The 19365-nt window shown below is 37.4% G+C and overlaps 1 protein-coding gene across 1 annotated transcript in view; it reads left to right on the top strand.

The window, feature by feature from the left end:
* Positions 1 to 2688: 2688 nt before the first annotated feature.
* capt (adenylyl cyclase-associated protein 1) overlaps positions 2689 to 19365 on the top strand; it is a 38589-nt gene continuing 21912 nt past the window's right edge. The window contains exons 1-3 of the mRNA XM_065217682.1: positions 2689 to 3319; positions 11804 to 12593; positions 18221 to 18399. Coding sequence (XP_065073754.1) covers positions 2704 to 3319; positions 11804 to 12593; positions 18221 to 18399 — 1585 coding nt within the window. The 5' untranslated portion in view covers positions 2689 to 2703. The remainder of the gene's footprint in view (positions 3320 to 11803; positions 12594 to 18220; positions 18400 to 19365) is intronic.

Raw genomic sequence — 19365 nt, 5'->3', positions numbered from 1 at the left:
GGTCCGCTTAGGGAGGCAAATTGCCCTTAAAGGTGTAGAATAAATCTTCCTATTTAATTTATTCTAGTTACCGGCAGTAGCGAAAGTTTTTACATTAGCCATCATAAATGATAGTCATATCTTCGATCAGGTATTTGTAAATATGTGAAGTTTGTGGAAGAAAGAGTTCGACAGCATTAAAGAAGTAATGATAGGATGAGGTTAGCCTGGTTAGGAACATGTTGATTTTGTTTAGGGTGAGTTTAGCATTAGTTACTGCCTGCGGCTGTGGAATAGTTCTAGTGACGTTTTGTCATTACCTAATCATTCCAGCTTTAAGCTCATAAAACCCACTTAAACGTCAATTGATAGCATGCCTATGCATGTAGTGATGTTTTTCAACCCTGGATTCATAAACAATAGTAACAACAGTTAATAACGCCAAAATATAAAGAAATAAACTTTTGGTCCTGAAAGCTCATCACCGGATTATTTATTGCAACGCTGAATTTTGCTAGGCAAAACTCATAGGCGCCTAAACTCTTGCATGAGATTATAAAGTGGCTTTATTGAGTATACTAGGTACACCTGGTTAGCTCGAAAAAAAAATTTCTAAATGAAGTTTTAGTATTGTGATATTGTTGCTATTGCAATTAAGAAGAAATTAACGTACATAATTTTGGAGGTGAATGCACTGTTTTTACCCTACCGGAGGAATCCGGTCGCGAATTAGCGTTTGGTTAAGCGTATTATCAGGAAAAAAAATCCTTGCTGAGTTGGATCTCAAAATGTGCTCAAGGGATAAAATGAATATAATGGGATTAAAGACAAGTGTTTCTTATGTAAGATGTAGGAGAACGGGGTGAATTTCTGCCTCTAGCGTTGAGTTCGAAAAGAACTTCTAAGGTGAGAAAATTGCCATGCCAAGGACTTCTTCTCGTATCATCAACTTGCTAAAAACTTTATGCGATTAAGCAAGTCTTTTTTGTACATCTAAATCAAGATGGTTGCAGTTTCCTTCATACATCACTATGAATCATAGTTACATTCCAGTTACTGCTTGAACGGATTACCTGGCGCTTACTATGATCCCGTTTTTGGCAACACGTGATTACTTTTTTTTTGCATTCTATAAAATGTATCGAAAGATTTATTCAATTTGAGATTGTACTGGACTACTCTTTATGGCTTAAAGAGCCATGTGATATGTCATGACAAAATGTCCAAAAATCATTAGCACATATCTGAAGAAAGTACTAGCTGATATGAGGTCGTGTTACCATAAACGGGTAGGCACTGTACCTGGGTTTTCTTTTTTATAACTGAAAAAAGCAGGGAATATCCTTTTCTTCATTGAGTTCTACGTAGTCTGGCACACAGACTAGTTTAGCGATTGTGAAAATTTTGTGTGTGTTCTGATGTTTTAAAGTGTATTTTGGCCTTTTCATGATGATTTTTGAGGGTTTATAGGGCGATCCATCATCAAACATATATGAATATGAAAATGGAACTGATCCAGCTTTTCCCGTTTTTATGCGAATATTTGTTAAGTATGCTTTCGCCAACAAATTCGCCTGGAAGCTGATGATCTGGCAGTAGTTCTGCTGTTGTGGCCGCATCAACTTGAATTTTCGCCACAAAGAAGACGAAGGACTCGAAGGAAACACGCATTAAACCGTTTATTGAGACGCGCAAAGAACCTGTGAAGCTTTGGGCAGATTAGTGGTATTGTGACAACGAAAAGGACATTAATCCACCCAATCGTTTCCGATTCCGCCCAATCAAAACATGTTTGGTAATCATCAAGCGAAAGTTGAAAAAACTGACAAGGTCACTCGGGAAGCTGTGAAATTGGCTAGCAGTGGCCGCTGAGGCATGCTGAGGTTGACCAGAAGAAATTTCAATGTTTAAAAGTTTGTTTTTTTTTTTCATGAACCCAATGGAATAACTTTCGGATACTTTTTTTTTATAAAAGTGCAACAAAAAGCTACATTTTGATTAGACTACTTCTTACGTCAAACCAATCCCGAGGTAGCGCTGCCTTCTTGCGTCCAGATTCTAAGTGGACCATGCTTTATTGAAATGGTCAGCCTTTCATCTTCAGAGTCGTGTTCCACCCGTCGTGAAAGTAGCCGGCAAAAAGGTCAAAACCTTTCTAACGGTTTCGAGTAACAAAAAACTCAAAGCTTTCCTGGTAGCATTGTATTGGCATATTTATAATTTTTTGAATTAAATTTTAACATGGAATGCAAGAAAAACAACTAAAATATCGTGTTTAGCCTGTTGTTGTTAGGTATTTAATGTTGCTTCTGCACTGTGAGGCGCGTTGTTTCCCAGAAGGATGTTTGCATGGGTGGGTTGGGTGCTCTGTGTGTAACCCTCAACGTTAGAAGAAGGGATTTGTGGGTGTTATGTACAAATATTATCACTGAAGCCATCAATATTTGCAACCCTCTACAGGCGCATTTGTGAAGTAGTTAATTCGTTGTTTCGTTAAATACATGCATTTATTTTATTCTCCTTCCGATAGTAGTGCGTTGGTGATTTATACATACATGATGTGATAAACACAAAATTGAAACTTATGATAAAGGAATAGCATCGAATCAAACACAGAACGAATTTGTTAATTGAATGCACCGCTTAACGTGTATACTGTTGACATTTACCGCAAATTAAGTTTGTTGTTGGAAATCTGTTGGAAAAAAGAAAGAAAAGTTAAATATGTTTTCCTGTTGCCGATGCGTAAATCCCAAATCACCAAAGTATAAGAAGAAAGGCGATGAAGACAATGCATCCAGTGGGGAGGACGACAAAGATCCCTGCCATGACGATAACTTATCGAGCGAAGAGGAAATCAAAGTGGAAATAATTGAAACCGAGGAGAAACCTGTGGAAGCAGCAGAAGAAGCTGAAACGCAACCATGTGATGGAGAAACACCAACTCCGAATGGGGCCGAGTCTTCTTCGGTAACGATTGTCGTCCCGGTGGGGGAGGAAAATCAAGACCAATCCCACAGTAGTCCAAAGACTTCTCCAAATAAAAGCTCAACGTCAAGTGAACATCAACAACACTCTGGGGAAGAATCCACCACCGCAGACTGTCCAATCACACACGAACCTGTATGCCTCGAAAGTGCTAAGGATCCCGGACCGCAGGATATACCCACTACCGTAGCCGATGTGGAAGAAGCGGGTGAAATCACTGCCAACGAAAGTAACTCAAGTGAGTTGAAAAATGAAGAGAATGACGCAATAACAGACCAACCGAAGGATTCCACCGTGAGTCCAACGAAAAATGAACCAGAAAGGGAGGAAAAATCACCCCCAAATGGAAATGGTAAGGCAAGCTTTCAAGCTCAGTAACGAGCGAGATTGCTGTTCACTTTGCTGCTGCTACGCTACTCTCTACACAATGCTTACTCATAATGCTCAAATGCAAAAGGAAAATAAGTGCGGTGTGCTTCAGTGCGCGGTTTTCCCTGCCCAATCTGCTAGCTATTTGCGTTATCTACCCAAAATTTAACAAATGAGCAAATACAAAAATAAAATTGGTTCTCTGATTCTTCAAACGAGAAATAATAACGATATATTAAGCTTGAAAGGCGCTCGAATCAACACAAAGTGAACTTGTGTTGTGTAAGTAAGATAGGATCTTTCCGGCTGTTCCTCTCGATTCTTAGAAGGGCTTTATTATTCTGAACAATAATTACCTGAGTATGGGTTTAGCGTTCACACCTTTTACGCTGTTATGATTGCTTTCATGTTTTAACTTTCACTTTCGGGGTAGATTTGCCGTAAATATTGTTCCCATAGATTTTTGCTTTCCGGAACATAAACTTTGGATACTGTACAAACTTAGTTTTGTTTTTACCAGTTCAACAATATCTCGGAATTTAATGAAACTTTTATGTTTTGGTTATGAAAATCTGAACATCATGGAAATTAAAAATGCGGAAAATTACCAGACCTCTCAGTTAAATGCAATAGGGTTTTGATATAATCTCCGTCCTACTAAGCACAATCCGTGCTTTACATCTCTTTTTTGAACGGGTTTGAACAAAAAATGAAATATTTCGGTCAAAGATGACTTCTAAATTTATTCACCTTTCCTTTTGGATATGATAAAGAGTCACAAATTGTTGAGATATTGTTTAAAATCTAATAAGGCTTCTTGATTCTAAATTCGTTTTACGAGTTTCAATTCCGTCCTAACGCATTGAAATGCCATTAGATTTTCTTCGTCCTACGGATAAACGTAGAAAAAGGGGGTTCGCTAGGAGCGCTTCTTTTGTTCTGAGAACAATGATCGTAAATATTCAAACAATGCGCTCTAATAGGATTTATGTTGTACCTAATGAACTAACGCATCGGAACAAACCTATTATTGTGCACGGTAAAATCATTGATATTATTGATAATTTCTGATCGATAGAACGGAAATGGGCTATTACGACGAAGTAGCGCTCTACCCTAGTTGCTGTATCTGACTGATATTTCCGGAAATTGGAAATTTCGTTTCGTTTCGTTTCGACGAAAATTGGTCAGAACTAAATGTATTATGACGGACAATTCTGAAGTAAATTAGGCAAACAATTTAGTTCATAGGGTCTTACAGAACTACACGTTTTGGGGGACGGACTAAATAAAAATTAAAAAAAAACAGCGTATTTACAATAAACTGCAAAAAATTCAAATTGTGATAGTTTTTTTTTTTCTTCTTAAAGACTTGAGGCCAAAATTTCGTTATATTTCGCTAATTTAGGGTTTTCATACCGCATACCTCTGAGCCACGCAGTGCTCGGCGACTAATTTTACTCAGATTTCATTAAACATTAGCGAAACTTTTGTTGATATAGGATCAGTAAAATGTGTTTGTTGTATATGAAAATCCCAGCAAAAATGGAGTACAAATTAAGTGTGTATGCTGCTGGGGTTAAGTAGAGATGTGCGCCACCGAGACTCGTTTTGCCGACATACCTATTTTTCAGAAATCGTCACGTTGCACAGTGCGTTGAATGTATAGTAGACTGATGCAAAATTTGAAATTTTCGCTCCACAGTGCTCAAACGGTTCCAAATTGGGCCCAAAATTTGAACTCATTTAGTGAGAAACTGACTTGGCACAAACCATTTGAAGTTTATATGGGAATTACTATGGAGAAATCATAATTTCGAGTCATATGTATCTCAAAATTCACCAGTTCACTCTACTTTAGAAACATGATAGCTGAGCTTCTTGAAAATTTTCACAGCTACAACTTTGTTGAATACCAGTTTTCGATCAAATGTAAGGAACAAAAGTGATTAATGATTCAAGTAACTGATGTCTTATGATTATGCTCAATCATCTGTTCAGCAGGCAACATTGGTGTTTATGGCGCGTAGAATAGAGGACAAAACCATGGCAACTATGTCCACACTGCAGAATACAGTGTTGCCCATAATACAGTTGCTTAATCTTGCCATAAGATTATCAATCTCTTAAACAGTTAACAACTATTTAATTTGACGTTTGGCTAAAAACGATTTTCCGATAAAAAAATTCCCAATATGTAAAAAGGCACACAAAGTGTCGTTTTCCCAGAGTAATTCAAATAATTTGTGCCAAGTCAGTTTCTTATCAAATGAGTTTAAACTTTCGGAGGCTAATCAGGACCCGATTTGAAACCGTTTGAACACTGTGGAGCGAAAATTTCAATTTTGCATCAGTCTAATGTATAGGGATGCCGGACAAAAATCAAAACTAAGGGTTTCAGTCGCTTTTACCTATAGGGTGTAATGGGAAACGTTGTTAGTGATGATGAGAACTGCTATTTACAAAAATGACGTATTTAGTTTGAATTTTGATTTGCGCTATTTGCAACAGTTGTTTGTTGGCGATACGTCGCGGAGCTATGATTGCCGACGTCGGTCTATTTTTTTTTCTTTAACTGGGCTTCTCTAAGTGAGTCAGAAATATGAATGAAATGGTAACTTTAACATATTCGTTTTCTTCTCTTATAAAACGAAACCTGACATAATTCTGGAATTACATGCGCTGTCAGAGGCAAGCAAGCTTACAAATGTTCATTACAGCTAAAATGCTATTTTTCGGATTTTTAAAGTTAGGGGAAATGGGTCTAATGTTGACCTATGGATCTAAGATTGGGCCCATCGCTAAAAATCTGCTATTTATCAATTTTATCTAGATGAACGCGTCATTCGAAAGGTATTAATGGATATTTTTGGTCGCTATTTAAAATTTAGTAAATTTCTGAATTTATGTATGGGCCCAAATTAGGGGCACTTAGGCCGACATTACATCCATTTCCCCTATAAGATATATTAATGATAATTCTTATTTAAATGATCCAATAAGATAAGATAAAGTGTGTGTATGCCACGCAATCAGCAATCATAAAATCGCTAGTTGTAACCTTCTGAAAGCAAAATTGACAAATTTTATAGGGAAAATGTCTCTAATGTTGGCCTATGGATCTAAGATTGGGCCCATCGCTAAAAATCTGCTATTTATCAATTTTATCTAGATGAACGCGTTATTAGGACGTTACTAATGGATATTTTTGGTTGCTATTGGAAATTTAGTCGATTCCTGAATTTATGTATGGGCCCAAATTAGGTACACTTAGGCCGACATTACCTGCATTTCCCCTATGTTATTCACAAACTCTAGAACTTCTTCTTGCTTCTCATAAATAAAAATTATCATTATAGTATCAATGATACGAAAGGATCAACTGAATTGAAAATCTATCAGCTCTTTTCTTCGAAAAGTTGCTGTTTTTTTCTGGTGAACTGCTGCACCCGGAATAGATTTTCCAAGCCGCATCCAACAATCTCTTCTTGTAACTTATAACTTGTAACTTGTACAGAGAATCATCACAAGTACAATAATTTCATAAATCTGAAAAACAGTTATTTATAGCAAATGAATGGCAGCAACCTTGATTGACAGAATGGCCACAAGTTTGCAGACTGACGCTATTTGTAAGGACTTATCGTCTGCCTTTACAACACCAATCACGGAATCACTGTTGCTAAATTGTCAAGATTTGGTTTAGAAGGAGTTCTCCTGTATTGGTTCCACTCTAATCTAATTGCTCAATGTTAACATAAGTGACCACCTATCTGAGGATTTATCTGCATCCCCACGGTTGCTACGACTTAAATAATCTGTTTGAAGTACCTAGCTTATTATATGCAGACTACTTCAAGAAATGTATGAAAATAACTAAACCAGACGATACGAGCTTTTTGAAACGCCAACTACATATATTTGCCAGTGGGAATTGAACAACATGGAATCCCAAAAAAAAAACTGTAATATTCTTCACTGCACACAGCGTAAATATTTACGATTTTTGAAAAATTTCAGGTAATCATGACAGATCCTGATGCAGTAGGTCTCTTTTTCTCATGCGCGTTGTTTTCAAAGATCAAAATGTCATGATTACCTGAGATTTGCCAATCATGTAAATATTTACATGTTGTGTATTGAAGAATTGCCAAATTAGAAAAAAATAGCATTTGGCGCCAGATTATCAGCTTCAAGAGCATTCTAACAGCCGTTGCGTCGAATTAATTTGCTCTGAAACGTATAGGAAGCTCGGATTAATTTTCCGACCTTAAAAAAGGGCGTGTACTGTTTGATGATAAATGATGATAACGATGGTCCCGCCCCTTACACCTTCAAAAGCTTGAGCTGGATGATTTATCCTAAAGCTAATTAAATATATGACATTTTAACCAGGTTTGCAAACAAAATCGAACGGGTTACAGTTACAGATATAAATTCCCTCTAGAGTTTAGAGTTGCTTCATAGCGATATAAATGTAAACAAACTTAGGCGTCCACCTCTTAGTTCGCCTTTTTGTCTAACTAAAATATTCATAAGTATTGCAAGCGATCAAGAGTTAATGAACAATAAACAAAGCATTCAAATACACTAGCAACCCCGCAATCTGATGCTATCATAATTTTCAGCAATGTCAAGAATGCTCATGAACCCCCGACATATGCCAGAAAACTTACTTATAACTATAGGTATCTTCCAAATAAGCTTCAAGCACAGACAAACAGACCTAACATATTGAATATTTCTCACTGTAAAACATCGTCGCTAAAACATTACCGCCATCTGTTGAGTACACTGTGGTGGGCTCTACACTGAACAGATGGTGGTAATGTGTAAACGTCAAACGCAAGGAAATTGACAAAGCGCGCCACACTACGATACTTTTAAATTGTTAAAATCAGACCATGTTTTGCTTTTTTTTTCAAATGTTAAAATCAGTCCTCTATATCCGTAATACGCGCGCGAGGCTCAATCCTTTGTAGACTACTTTTTTTTTCAAATTAACTCAAATATCAAAAACCCATCATCACCATCGTGGCGAACAAAATAGTTTTTGCAGTGCTACAATCATTAATAAAAAGTCGTTATGACAGCTATCCATATCAAAAAACATAATTTGTCAATTCATTATAAAAAATCACTGTATAACTGTTCAAAAGACAGTTTTAACGCGTTAAATGCAATTCTGCTAATGTTGTTGCAAGTCTACGCATCGAATTGAAAACATTTATTGCTTTAAAATACAATGAATTCTGTGAAACACAAAACAAAATTATCTGTATGGTATCCCTTCTTTAACAACGCCATGAACACTAGAAAAAAAAACATCACCTGTGCTCAGTGTGCGTTTGATGATTACCTCACATATAGATTGTCTAGCTATCTTAGAATATTTATATTCCCAAGCAAGAATCTGTAGTTAACGAAACAAGCCCCTTTTTAAGTTGCAGCTCCGTCGTTCAATTAATAGTAAAAATTGTTGGATCCACGGTCTTCTTAAAGGGTGATACGGTCAAAATTTGGTCAAGGGAAAACGCGTGTAAATCGGTGAAATCGTTTGTTTAAAAAATCAAATTAAATTTCTTTTTCAAGTTCAATTAGTATAAAATTCAGGAAAAATATTCAGTTAGGCTTCCGCTTTTCCAAATCCGAATTGCCGGGCCTTACGCTTGACCCCTGCCATCAGATTTTGTACAGCCACCTTGTCCACCTTCTTCGCCGCAGAAAGCCAGTTTGCCTTGAACTGCTGCTCGCCCTTAGCACTTTTTTTGGTCTTCTTTAGGTTCCGATTGACAATAGCCCAGTATTTCTCAATTGGGCGGAGCTCTGGCGTGTTGGGAGGGTTCTTGTCCTTGGGAACCACCTGCACGTTGTTGGCGGCGTACCACTCCATGGCCTTTTTACCGTAATGGCAAGATGCCAAATCCGGCCAAAACAGTACGGAACAACCGTGTTTCTTCAGGAAAGGCAGCAGACGTTTATTCAAACACTCTTTCACGTAAATTTCTTGGTTGATAGTCCCGGAAGCTATGAAAATGCTGCTTTTCAAGCCACAGGTACAGATGGCTTGCCAAACCAGATATTTCTTTGCGAACTTTGACAGTTTCATGTGCTTGAAAACATCTGCTACCTTTCCTCTTCCTTTTGCCGTATAAAACTCCTGTCCCGGAAGCTGCTTGTAGTCGGCTTTGACGTAGGTTTCGTCGTCCATTACCACGCAGTCAAACTTCGTCAGCATCGTCGTGTACAGCCTCCGGGATCGCGCTTTGGCCGTCGTATTTTGTTTATCATCCCGATTTGGAGTCACTACCTTCTTGTAAGTCGATAGTCCGGCTCGTTTTTTGGCTCGATGCACGGTTGTAGACGATACACCCAGCTTATTTGCGGCATCTCGGAGAGAGAGGTTAGGGTTTCGCTTGAAACTACCGGCAACTCTCTTTGTCGTCTCAGCGGCTTCCGGTTTTCATTTTCCCTCCGATCCAGACTTCCTGGCTGTCGACAAACGTTCCCCAAACACTTTAATTACATTTGTAACGGTTGATTTGGCAACTTTTAGCGATTTTGCCAACTTTGCGTGCGAGTAGCTCGGATTTTCGCGATGCGCGAGCAAAATTTTGATACGCTGCTCTTCTTACTTGGACGGCATTTTGACAACTGAAGAGTGAATTCCAAAATCAAAATAGGAGCAACATTCTACACACACACACCTTCAAAATGAGGGGTGTTCAGGTTTTTTAAATGCAAAATTGAAAGAAATACGTCAAGTTGATATTGACCAAATTTTGACCGTATCACCCTTTAGCTCAGTCGGTAAAGGCGCAAACTGTGCTGATGGCGGCTGGGTTCGATTCCCGGTCCGGTCTACTAATTGTTCGGGTTGAAAAATGTATCGACATCCTTGGGCATAGAGGATGAATATACTTGCCACGCAAGTATACTAATGCAAAAATTGTAAATTTGCTAGATGGTCCTAGCTAGTTCAAAATTCCTGAAAATGTCATAAAAGCCGTTAACAAACAACATAGATACAATTGTTAGCATGGAAATAAGATTTCAGCCTGCTATATTGTTCTGACACGCACTGTAGTTGTAAATTCGGGAAATATCATATTCTGGCATCGTTCTTTGATTTCTATGGATATACTTTCTATTTTTTGTTTATTGGATTTCCAAATAAATAACTCTCAGTTATTCTAATGGCATTAACGAACATAAAGTTGTTTTTGTAAAGTTTGTCTCGCAACAATGTTCGTGAAATATTTGAAATTAAAGTCTTCATACTAGCTTTAATTATGCTTCTTCTTCTACCATACAGCTTGTTAATTTTTGTTTTCTTCCACGAAAACTTTTTAAATGTAGGCAACAGAATATAAATTGGACCCAGAAGGTCACATTCTGCAGAAACTACGTAGGTTGATTTTCTTGAGTAATCCGAAACAGCATTTTCCAAGAACCCCTTATTTTCATTCGTTTATCATGACTGCCGTCTAAACCGAAAATGGTCGTATTATCCATGAGCTTTGACAGCGTTCCGAGCCCAACCGACATAGTCACGTCTTCACGCGTTGTAATAAGAACTGTGTCAACTCTCGTTTGTCAAATGAAGTAGGATGTAGGTATCTCATCACATTGGAATATCTTCATGGTGACATACCTGCCGTATCCAACTGGGGAATGTTATACTTACAGTCGAAGGAAATCTCCACCCACTCATCCCTCACTCAGCATATTTTTCTGTGTGCGCTCTGCGTGAAATCTTTTCGCAGAAAATTGTATTACACAACCTGCTCAACCGTAAATTCAATTGAAGTTCGAGGAAAGATGCTTCATTCCAATCGCCTGTAATATCACTGTGGCTTTTTCTGTGTCATTGATTTGTGTTGAATGGTCTTGGTTTGTTTTAGTTTCTTTGAATATTGCAAATACAATAAAACGACACGGTTTTATTGTGCGTCCTAATTCCAATTAAAATTTTTAATTGGATCGGCTGTAGATTAATTACTTTGTTAGTGAAAAGTACTCTCAATGGATTAAATGCTTCGGTCTTTCCTGCAGACGGTGCTCTTGATTTATGCTGAGCTCTGTAATTTTACAGCGAGTTCTAAAGCAGTTTTTAGTATACCTATACCAGCTCATTTTGTTTTATTTCTTGCCTTTCTAAATATTAATAATTTCCTGAAGCCTGTTGTACTTGTGACTTTAAAAACGCAACAAAAATAACCATTAGTCTAAAAAAACTGAAACAAGCGTATACATAAAACTCATTTTGACAAAAGGCATCGCCAATAGGTAGAGGGGGTTTCATAAATTGATTTGATCGATCTATCTCTGTAAATTCGATTCAATCCAAACCGTTTCATGATAACCTCCTTTCGTTTTCAACAACATTCGAGCATGTGAAAAGCATTGTGATGATAGCGGACCAACATCAAAACAAAAGTCGTCAGAGAAATCCTTTTTTCCATAGATGAATCGCAATCGTCGGATACGGACAATATCAATTCGGAGAACCTTGAACAGATATCGGAAATTGAAATTGTGCTCGGTGCCGAGAAAGAATCCCCGGAAATTCAACCGAACATGGATGAAGAGGTCGAACCCGAAACTGAACCACCCACTCTAGATCGAATCCCCCGTTTACAAAGTGACACGAGCAACAGTCAGGTAACAATTGAAGAAACAATTGATATCCAAAGCTACTTGCCGAAAGAAAATAGAAGCTCGGAAAATTCTCAATCCGATGAAGTGAAAGGTGAAAGTGATAAGGATCTTAATAACAGTGAAATGTGTAGTGATGACAATCATGTGCCTAAAATTGCACCCGATAAAGAAGTTGTTAAAGAGTCTGAAGAACCTACTAGCGCAAGTGATTCGGTATCGGATAACAACATTCTCAACAACAATGTTGAAAGTGAACCTGAACCCAACGAAAACTGCCAACCTCCGAGCCGAAAAGAGTCGGCCAATAGTGACGACGTGACCATCCGTACCCAGTTGTCGCTCCGGGAAAGCTGCTTGTCACGACGGTCCTCGTCCAAGTCATCAATCAAGAAGAAAGTAGCCTATAACGATAGTACCGAAATTATCCCCCCACCTGAATATTTCCCACCCACCAACGATGACGATGAAGTGTTTTCCGATTCGATACCTCCCATGCTGCCGAGGGGTAATATGTGCGCCCCGTATGCCACTAAACGAGGCTCACTGCCGGGACTGGTTGCACTTCCGGACTGGTTCGCCGAGGATCGATTGATGATGTTCGTATAATGTTATCTTATTGAGAATAAGAATTTTTGTTGGCATGGTTTTTTTCTTTCCCATTTTCTTCTTCAGAAAAGCTTTCTTTGATTTCCATCAAATGATATCAGATAAATCATACCTACCTAAAACGCTTTTGTTTCCCTTTTTTGTTTTGGTTGATTGGTTTTCATTTTTCACCAAAGTTGGTTCGTGCTGTTGGCTGAATGGTATAATGAGAATAATCTTTCATTACTGATCTAGGCACAAATCTAAAATTGCAGGTTGTACGAAACTAGATTTCTGATGTTTTAGTTTCTGACACTAACATTTTTTCTTATCTTTAGAATTTTCAAAAATAGTATTGTGCAGATCAACCAGGTTTGTTAATTTCCGTTTTCTGCATGTTCCAATTTTTTTTATTGACCTGAATTTTTTTTACTAAAAAAATGTCAGCTACGTTGCATCCTTCCCGTTAGTAAAAAAGCGTCGGAGGTGAAGGGTTCGATCGAAGACAACATATCATGAAGACAGGCAACCTTCCCGTTTTCGCAAAAGACTGCTATGAGACAGGTACAATCACGAATGCAAAAAATGGTACAGGTTTAAAAACGTTCGTTCATTCAAACAATTATGGCAGTGTTAAAAAAACACCAAATTGATAGCAGGCGTAAAGTTCCAATAGTTATTGTGATGAAGAAGAAGACTATGTGATGATTTTTTCAAGAAAACATTGTAATTTCAGACAATAATAGAATAAGCTTCCAACTAGAGCGTAGTGCATCTTAAATCATCATAGGCGATAAAAGAATTGCAATGCCACACAATCGGGTTTTATGAATATGTAGTAAACTCATGTAGCATGTACTTAAAAACATAGTCTGCAGCAGATACTACAAGTCTCGTATAATTGGATAAAATTATTAGATTTCTGCTTTCTAATATCTGAATGTAGTATTCGCTATCCACAAATTATCAAAACACGAGGAAAAACAAAAACAAAAGAAGAATTTGTTTTGTTGAAACGTACTCTAATTTTGCTTGACTGCCGACCGAGATGAACAGGGAATCAAAAATGTCTTTATCATGACATACTAGCTGAATAACCTTCAAGAGTTAAGAGGGATACCTCAAAGGAAACCTCTGAGCAGTTCAGTATACGTCAGAATTGTTCAGGACAATTCTGAGAAGTGCTAGAGAACTTTAGCTTTGAAGGCATCAGATAAGTTTATGAATACTTCAGAGATGCTTTGGAAATCCTAAATTTAAAAAAAAAGTTCGAGGATAACGAATTCCGAGGAACCTCAGAAATTTTCGGCATACTTCAAAAATTTTCAGTGAATTTTAGAAAAAAAAAAAAAAAAAACTAGGAACCTCAGCTTTTAGGGAATCTCTGTCAAGTTTAGAGAACCACATAGAAATTCATGCGTTCTCAAGGAAGTTTAGGGCACTTCTTGGAGGTTCAGAGATTTAAGGATCAAAGAACGTCAAAATTATAAATTATTCCTTGGAAGATCTCCAAACTGTTCAAAATAAGCTTGGTTAATAAAACTATCAATATTATTTTTAAATTATAACTTTACTTAAAGTAAAGTCGATGTTGTAGATTTCTCTGCTCATTAGGCTATTCCCCTTAAAATAAATACACAGTAATATTTTCGCACTGGTCATAAAATTGCAATATTGAACTTCTTAATGTTTTCTAGAGTTCCAATGTCGTAGTTTAGCTAGCCAATACTCTTCTAAACCTACTACTGCTATCAAATTAGTCGACTTTTAAATTTTCTGGCCTGTGCAAAAATATTACTATGCAATTATTTTTTTGCACAAGAGTCTACAGTAGGGTGCTTCATTTTGAAAAAGGGATGAATTTCTGATAGGCAACCCTCCAGCTCGATTCATAACTCCAAATTATGAACCTGTGCAAAAATTGGTAAAGATTGATGAAGCATTTTTGCGTTAAAAATGCTTCTTTCAAGCAAATGACAACAATCCGCCCTGCCCTATGATCGTTTGTTTGAAAGCTGATACCCTAGCAGCACGCTTGTCACAAATCAATTGTAGAAACTTATATACGACTTATTTCAGTCATAAACAAGTTGCTGTAACTTATTGTGATGAAAGTGTGCTACTCGGGTATGTTATGTTATTGGACGTCAGCTAAGTAAAATAGAAATTTAAGCAGTAAAATATACTGTATTGATATGAGAAACCCATCAAGAGAAATATTGAAGGCTAGGGAGGAAATGCTTGAAGATTTTGCTTGATATCTATCACCGACAATTTTATACCCCGCTCATGGATTTTTGCATCTGGTTCGGATTAAGGGAACCCAAATTCAAAATTAGAATTTGCTAGAAACGCACTGAAAAGTAATTTGAGGGATTGATCAATTTCACCCCAAATCAATGTTTTCAATTTGAGATTTCAAAGTTATTAAAACATTCAACATGATAACAAATCTATCTATATATATATAAATGAATTTCTGTCTGTCTGACCCTTATAGACTCGGAGTTAAAATTTGTATGCAGGGGTTTTTGGGGCAGGAAAAAGTTCTTATGATGGTTCGAGACCCCTCCCTCCTCTGTAAAGCGGGGCTCCCATACAAATGAAACAGAAATTTCTGTATAATTCGAGGACTAATCAAGCAAATGGAACCAAACTTGGCATGTGGAGGTCCTAGGGGGTAGCCCCTTAAATAAGAAGGGGGGGGGGCAACGTACAATATATCATGCTTTTTTTTTTTTAATTGGCACATAAACTCAAGCAAATATTAATCCCGAGCAAGGCCGGGCACACTCAGCTAGTCATATAGAATGGTAGAGTTCTCGTAGCTACTACAATTAGTTTGTCAATTGCGTTTTTTTTTTTTTGGAGATTTTCAGTGATCAATTTGCCTCCAGATTACGGTAGCTTTTACAACCATAATAGTTGTAAACTAGAACTTGCTACTTTTCTTTATCAATAATGGGTTGATTTTCATAAACATAAAGATAGGGCCTATAAGCGATTATTAGGTCTGTTCGTGGATATGCTATCGCGTATACCATATTAGCTTTATATAGGTGTGGACCCCTAAAACTTCGTAGTCGGGTTGGGGGTTTGCGATTTTCTCAGTTCATATAAATATTTACAAATGTAAATATACAGAGCAGGGGGAGTTGGGTCTAAAATCTCTCGAAAACTTTCTACGTAGTTTGGGCAGCTCCTTATGGGGAACAAATATTAATCAGTCAATAAAAAATACCGTACGACGGAGTGACATTGGGCCTAGGGGGTGTCATTGGACGAAAATTCAAAAATGTTTATTGCTGCAAATACCTATCTTGAATATACAGAAAAAAATGATGACTAGAACATGTTTCTTGAACTCCTGGAGTAAAGTGTAGATAATATTAACCCAGTTTGATTTAATAGTGCCGTAAATAGTAAGAAAAACACGTTTTTAAAAATGTCCACAGGCAAGCAAAAGTTTGAACACACTTGTATGTGGATAAACAAGAGTTACACGTGATCTTTAGCCATACATACGAGTGATCATAACCAAATGTACTCCTAATAGCTACGTTACTTGTAAATGTTTAACCAATTTAATGTTTTAGCCCAATGTCTAAAATGCCTGATTTTTATCGAACAGTTCAGCTGTTGAAAGTTCGCTAAAAATTGTCGAAGTCGGTAATAATTTCTAAGCATGTAAAATTGAGAAAACTTTACCCTACATGATGGTCGTTTGGGCATGGTAAGAGTTTCGACAAATTGACGTTTGAATCTTTGTTTACAAAAGCTGATACGGCTATTTGAAAAACCACTCAATATGCGATGTAAAAAATGCAAAAATCTTCATACTACTTTTTTCGCATTTTCACATTTTTCATGACGTATAAAAAGTTTGAAATTGCAAACAGGAGCGAAATAAAAGCTTCGTATTCACTAGTGTACTAAACTAGCAACGCTGGTTAATACAATCCACAATAATATTTCCAACAATGTCACTTCAACCCAGTGCACTGGGTGGTGGGATTTTCAATATAACACGCTTTACTGCCGATGGTACTTAGGCAGAACGTACGATGCCTCTAACGAAGCACAAATATTTACTGCAAACCACTCGATCGTAGTGATTGTTAGGGAAAGGCATCACGTGCTCAGAAGACCTTTCTCGTAGAAGCAGGAAAACATCATCCCGCATTTTGTCCTGCGGAAAGGACGCAGAAGGATGGATTAACGAAGGATGAATAACATTACACCTGTGAAGGTGGAATGAATTTATCCGGTATCTACCTAGTTTAAGGGGAGTTGTCCTTCCTATTTTCTTTCTTTTTTCAGTATTCCGTTCGATTACGAAGTTGAGCGTATTTCTCAGCTCGTGGAGATGTGCTTGCAAACTACTCCATCAGCCATCCCATGGATGAACGCTTTCCATGGAACAGTGAAGTGACTGATGGATCGGTCTATTATAAAGGCTGAAAAAGGAGTTGAAATGCGGGTCAAGGTTAAGGTTGAATGATAGCGCCATAACGAAGATATCCTGTTGACAACATTTTCCAACCTTTTCAATCTGTGTAGTGCAGTTCTAGATAGACCTGGAATTAGGGTGTAACAGCTTTTGTAAACAATGACTTCTCTCGATGATTTCTCGGAAGCCATGGCTCTCCCTGGAAAATCGACATCACCATCGAGTAAAGGAAGACTTCTTCTACCCAATGGATATGTTGGTTTGTGTAGGCGTGCCTTGAATTCCGAGAAATCCACGAGAGACGTCATTGTTTACAAAGGCTTTTACGCCCTAATTCCAGCTCTATCTAGAGTTGTGTGGTGAGTAATTTAAGCAGGCGGATGGAGCCTATGCTGAGACTCTTTCCTTCTCATGTATAAGATACACGCAAAACAAATAGCATGAACACCAAATAGAAGTGTGGAGTTCTTACATCCTCTGCACTTTGTTCGTAATAAGTGTAATGGCAGTTCTTAGAATGAACTGTAGCGTACAATCAAGTTTTTTCCAGAATATACCGGGTGTTCGGTTCCTTAGTGCAAATATTTTAAGGAGTGATAGAATGTCATATTTAATGAAAAACATTGTTCTACGCATATAATCAAATCTCAAAGATTACTGAGTTATTAAACTTTTTCTGTTTTGGGCTATGCTTGTCATAAATTGGCTCTAACTCAAAAAATATGCTAATTAGCATTAAATTATCGCCACCATTGGACAGCTTAGAATATTTCGTACTTAATAGTGTCCTATTACAAGTAAGCTGCATTTAGTTACAGTTAAGATATTTGAACATGTCTAAGATTGGTGTTTTTCTACGTGTTTTTCCTTATTATTTCAAAAGATACGTAATAAAGTGTTTTTTTTTTGTTTTTGTTCAGCCAACAGCATCGATTAAACGCTCATTACAAATCCTTAGTTTAGAGTTCATCTCTTCATTACTTCGCTTATAACATGTATCCCAGTTTTGCTCCATCATAGTCTTCTCATCGTCGATAAACTCGTCATAATCAGATTTCAGTTTACGGGTAAAAGCACGTGCATGTTATTAGAACAACAACCAACTCTAGAGATATAATGATACTTGTATATTCAACTGTGTGAACCCGTTTTTCCTATTTAACGCACCGCTCACCACTCATGGCACAGGGAGGAGGGTGGAATCATGGAACCACCCACTACACCGATCGGTCGTGACGAGTTGGCTCTAAGGCGGCATCGGTTCTTTTCTGATCTCCTGAATGCGGCCCACGCCGCAGTTGAACATCGAGTGCGCTTCGATCCGCTCGGACCTTTTGTGGCAAAGGAGGAGGACGAGATGCACGCAGGTTCGGATGCATTGAAGTGAAACTTTTTCCCTTAGATGTTTCTTCTGTTAAATTGTGTCGGGAATATTCTGCTCATATTTTTTCTGACGTTGTTTTACCTTGTTATTTAGTTTATTTTAACTCAAGCACTGCATAATAACGACTAGTAAATATATAAATTTTCTTTCAGAAATTTCATGTACACACTATTAGTTTCAAACCAAGCAATTGAGTCGTCTCTTTACTTATTGCTTTTTATATTTTGTTTTGCAAGTTGTTACAAACAAAAAAACAGTTCACAGGGAAATTTAATTCTGGTATGTGATATCATCCATTATATCGATTACCAGTGCCAGTAATTGTTTAACGTTCGCTCTGAATTCCCTATCCCGGCACTAAGTGAACATGGCAGGCAAGAATTGAGCATACGAAAGCTATATATGCACACACCATTTCACCACAACATGCAGACATGGAAGAGAGGTATCCACATCACAAATAACAATCTGCCCATTCGATTAACCTTTGAGCGCTATCGTTTACTCATTCAACCATTCTACGTTCATCTCCATTAACACTCCGAATAGATGGATACAAAAATAAATGCATCATTCCATGGATATGTCTGGTGCAAGGTCATCTAGTATTATTTCTACTACCCATCACAACTTTTCAAGGTTCTATTCGAAAGTGTGAGAGTAATGCCTCATAATGGTCTAACGGTAGAAGCAATCCACCAATCCACCCAGATTTAAAAATAAATTTCCATTATTATTATTCTCTCATTTTTCCTCACACCATCGAACCATCTCAGCTAGAGAGGCATACATGTTTAGTAAAAAATTTCGTGCGAGGAAAAGATTTTATATTTAGCTAACTCGGTTTTCATCTTGGTCATTAGGGCTAAGTTTTTTTCAACACATCTTCCATGAAACTAGGTCAAAATTCTACAACTCCAACAAAAACAAAAAAAAACTTCGCGATGAT

The sequence above is a fragment of the Ochlerotatus camptorhynchus genome, unplaced genomic scaffold (assembly GCF_037179485.1).
Source record: "Ochlerotatus camptorhynchus isolate MF236.1 unplaced genomic scaffold, CSIRO-AGI_Acam_v1.1 ptg000078l, whole genome shotgun sequence".
Taxonomy (NCBI): Eukaryota; Metazoa; Arthropoda; class Insecta; order Diptera; family Culicidae; genus Ochlerotatus; species Ochlerotatus camptorhynchus.
This window is presented reverse-complemented; position numbering and strand designations above follow the sequence as displayed.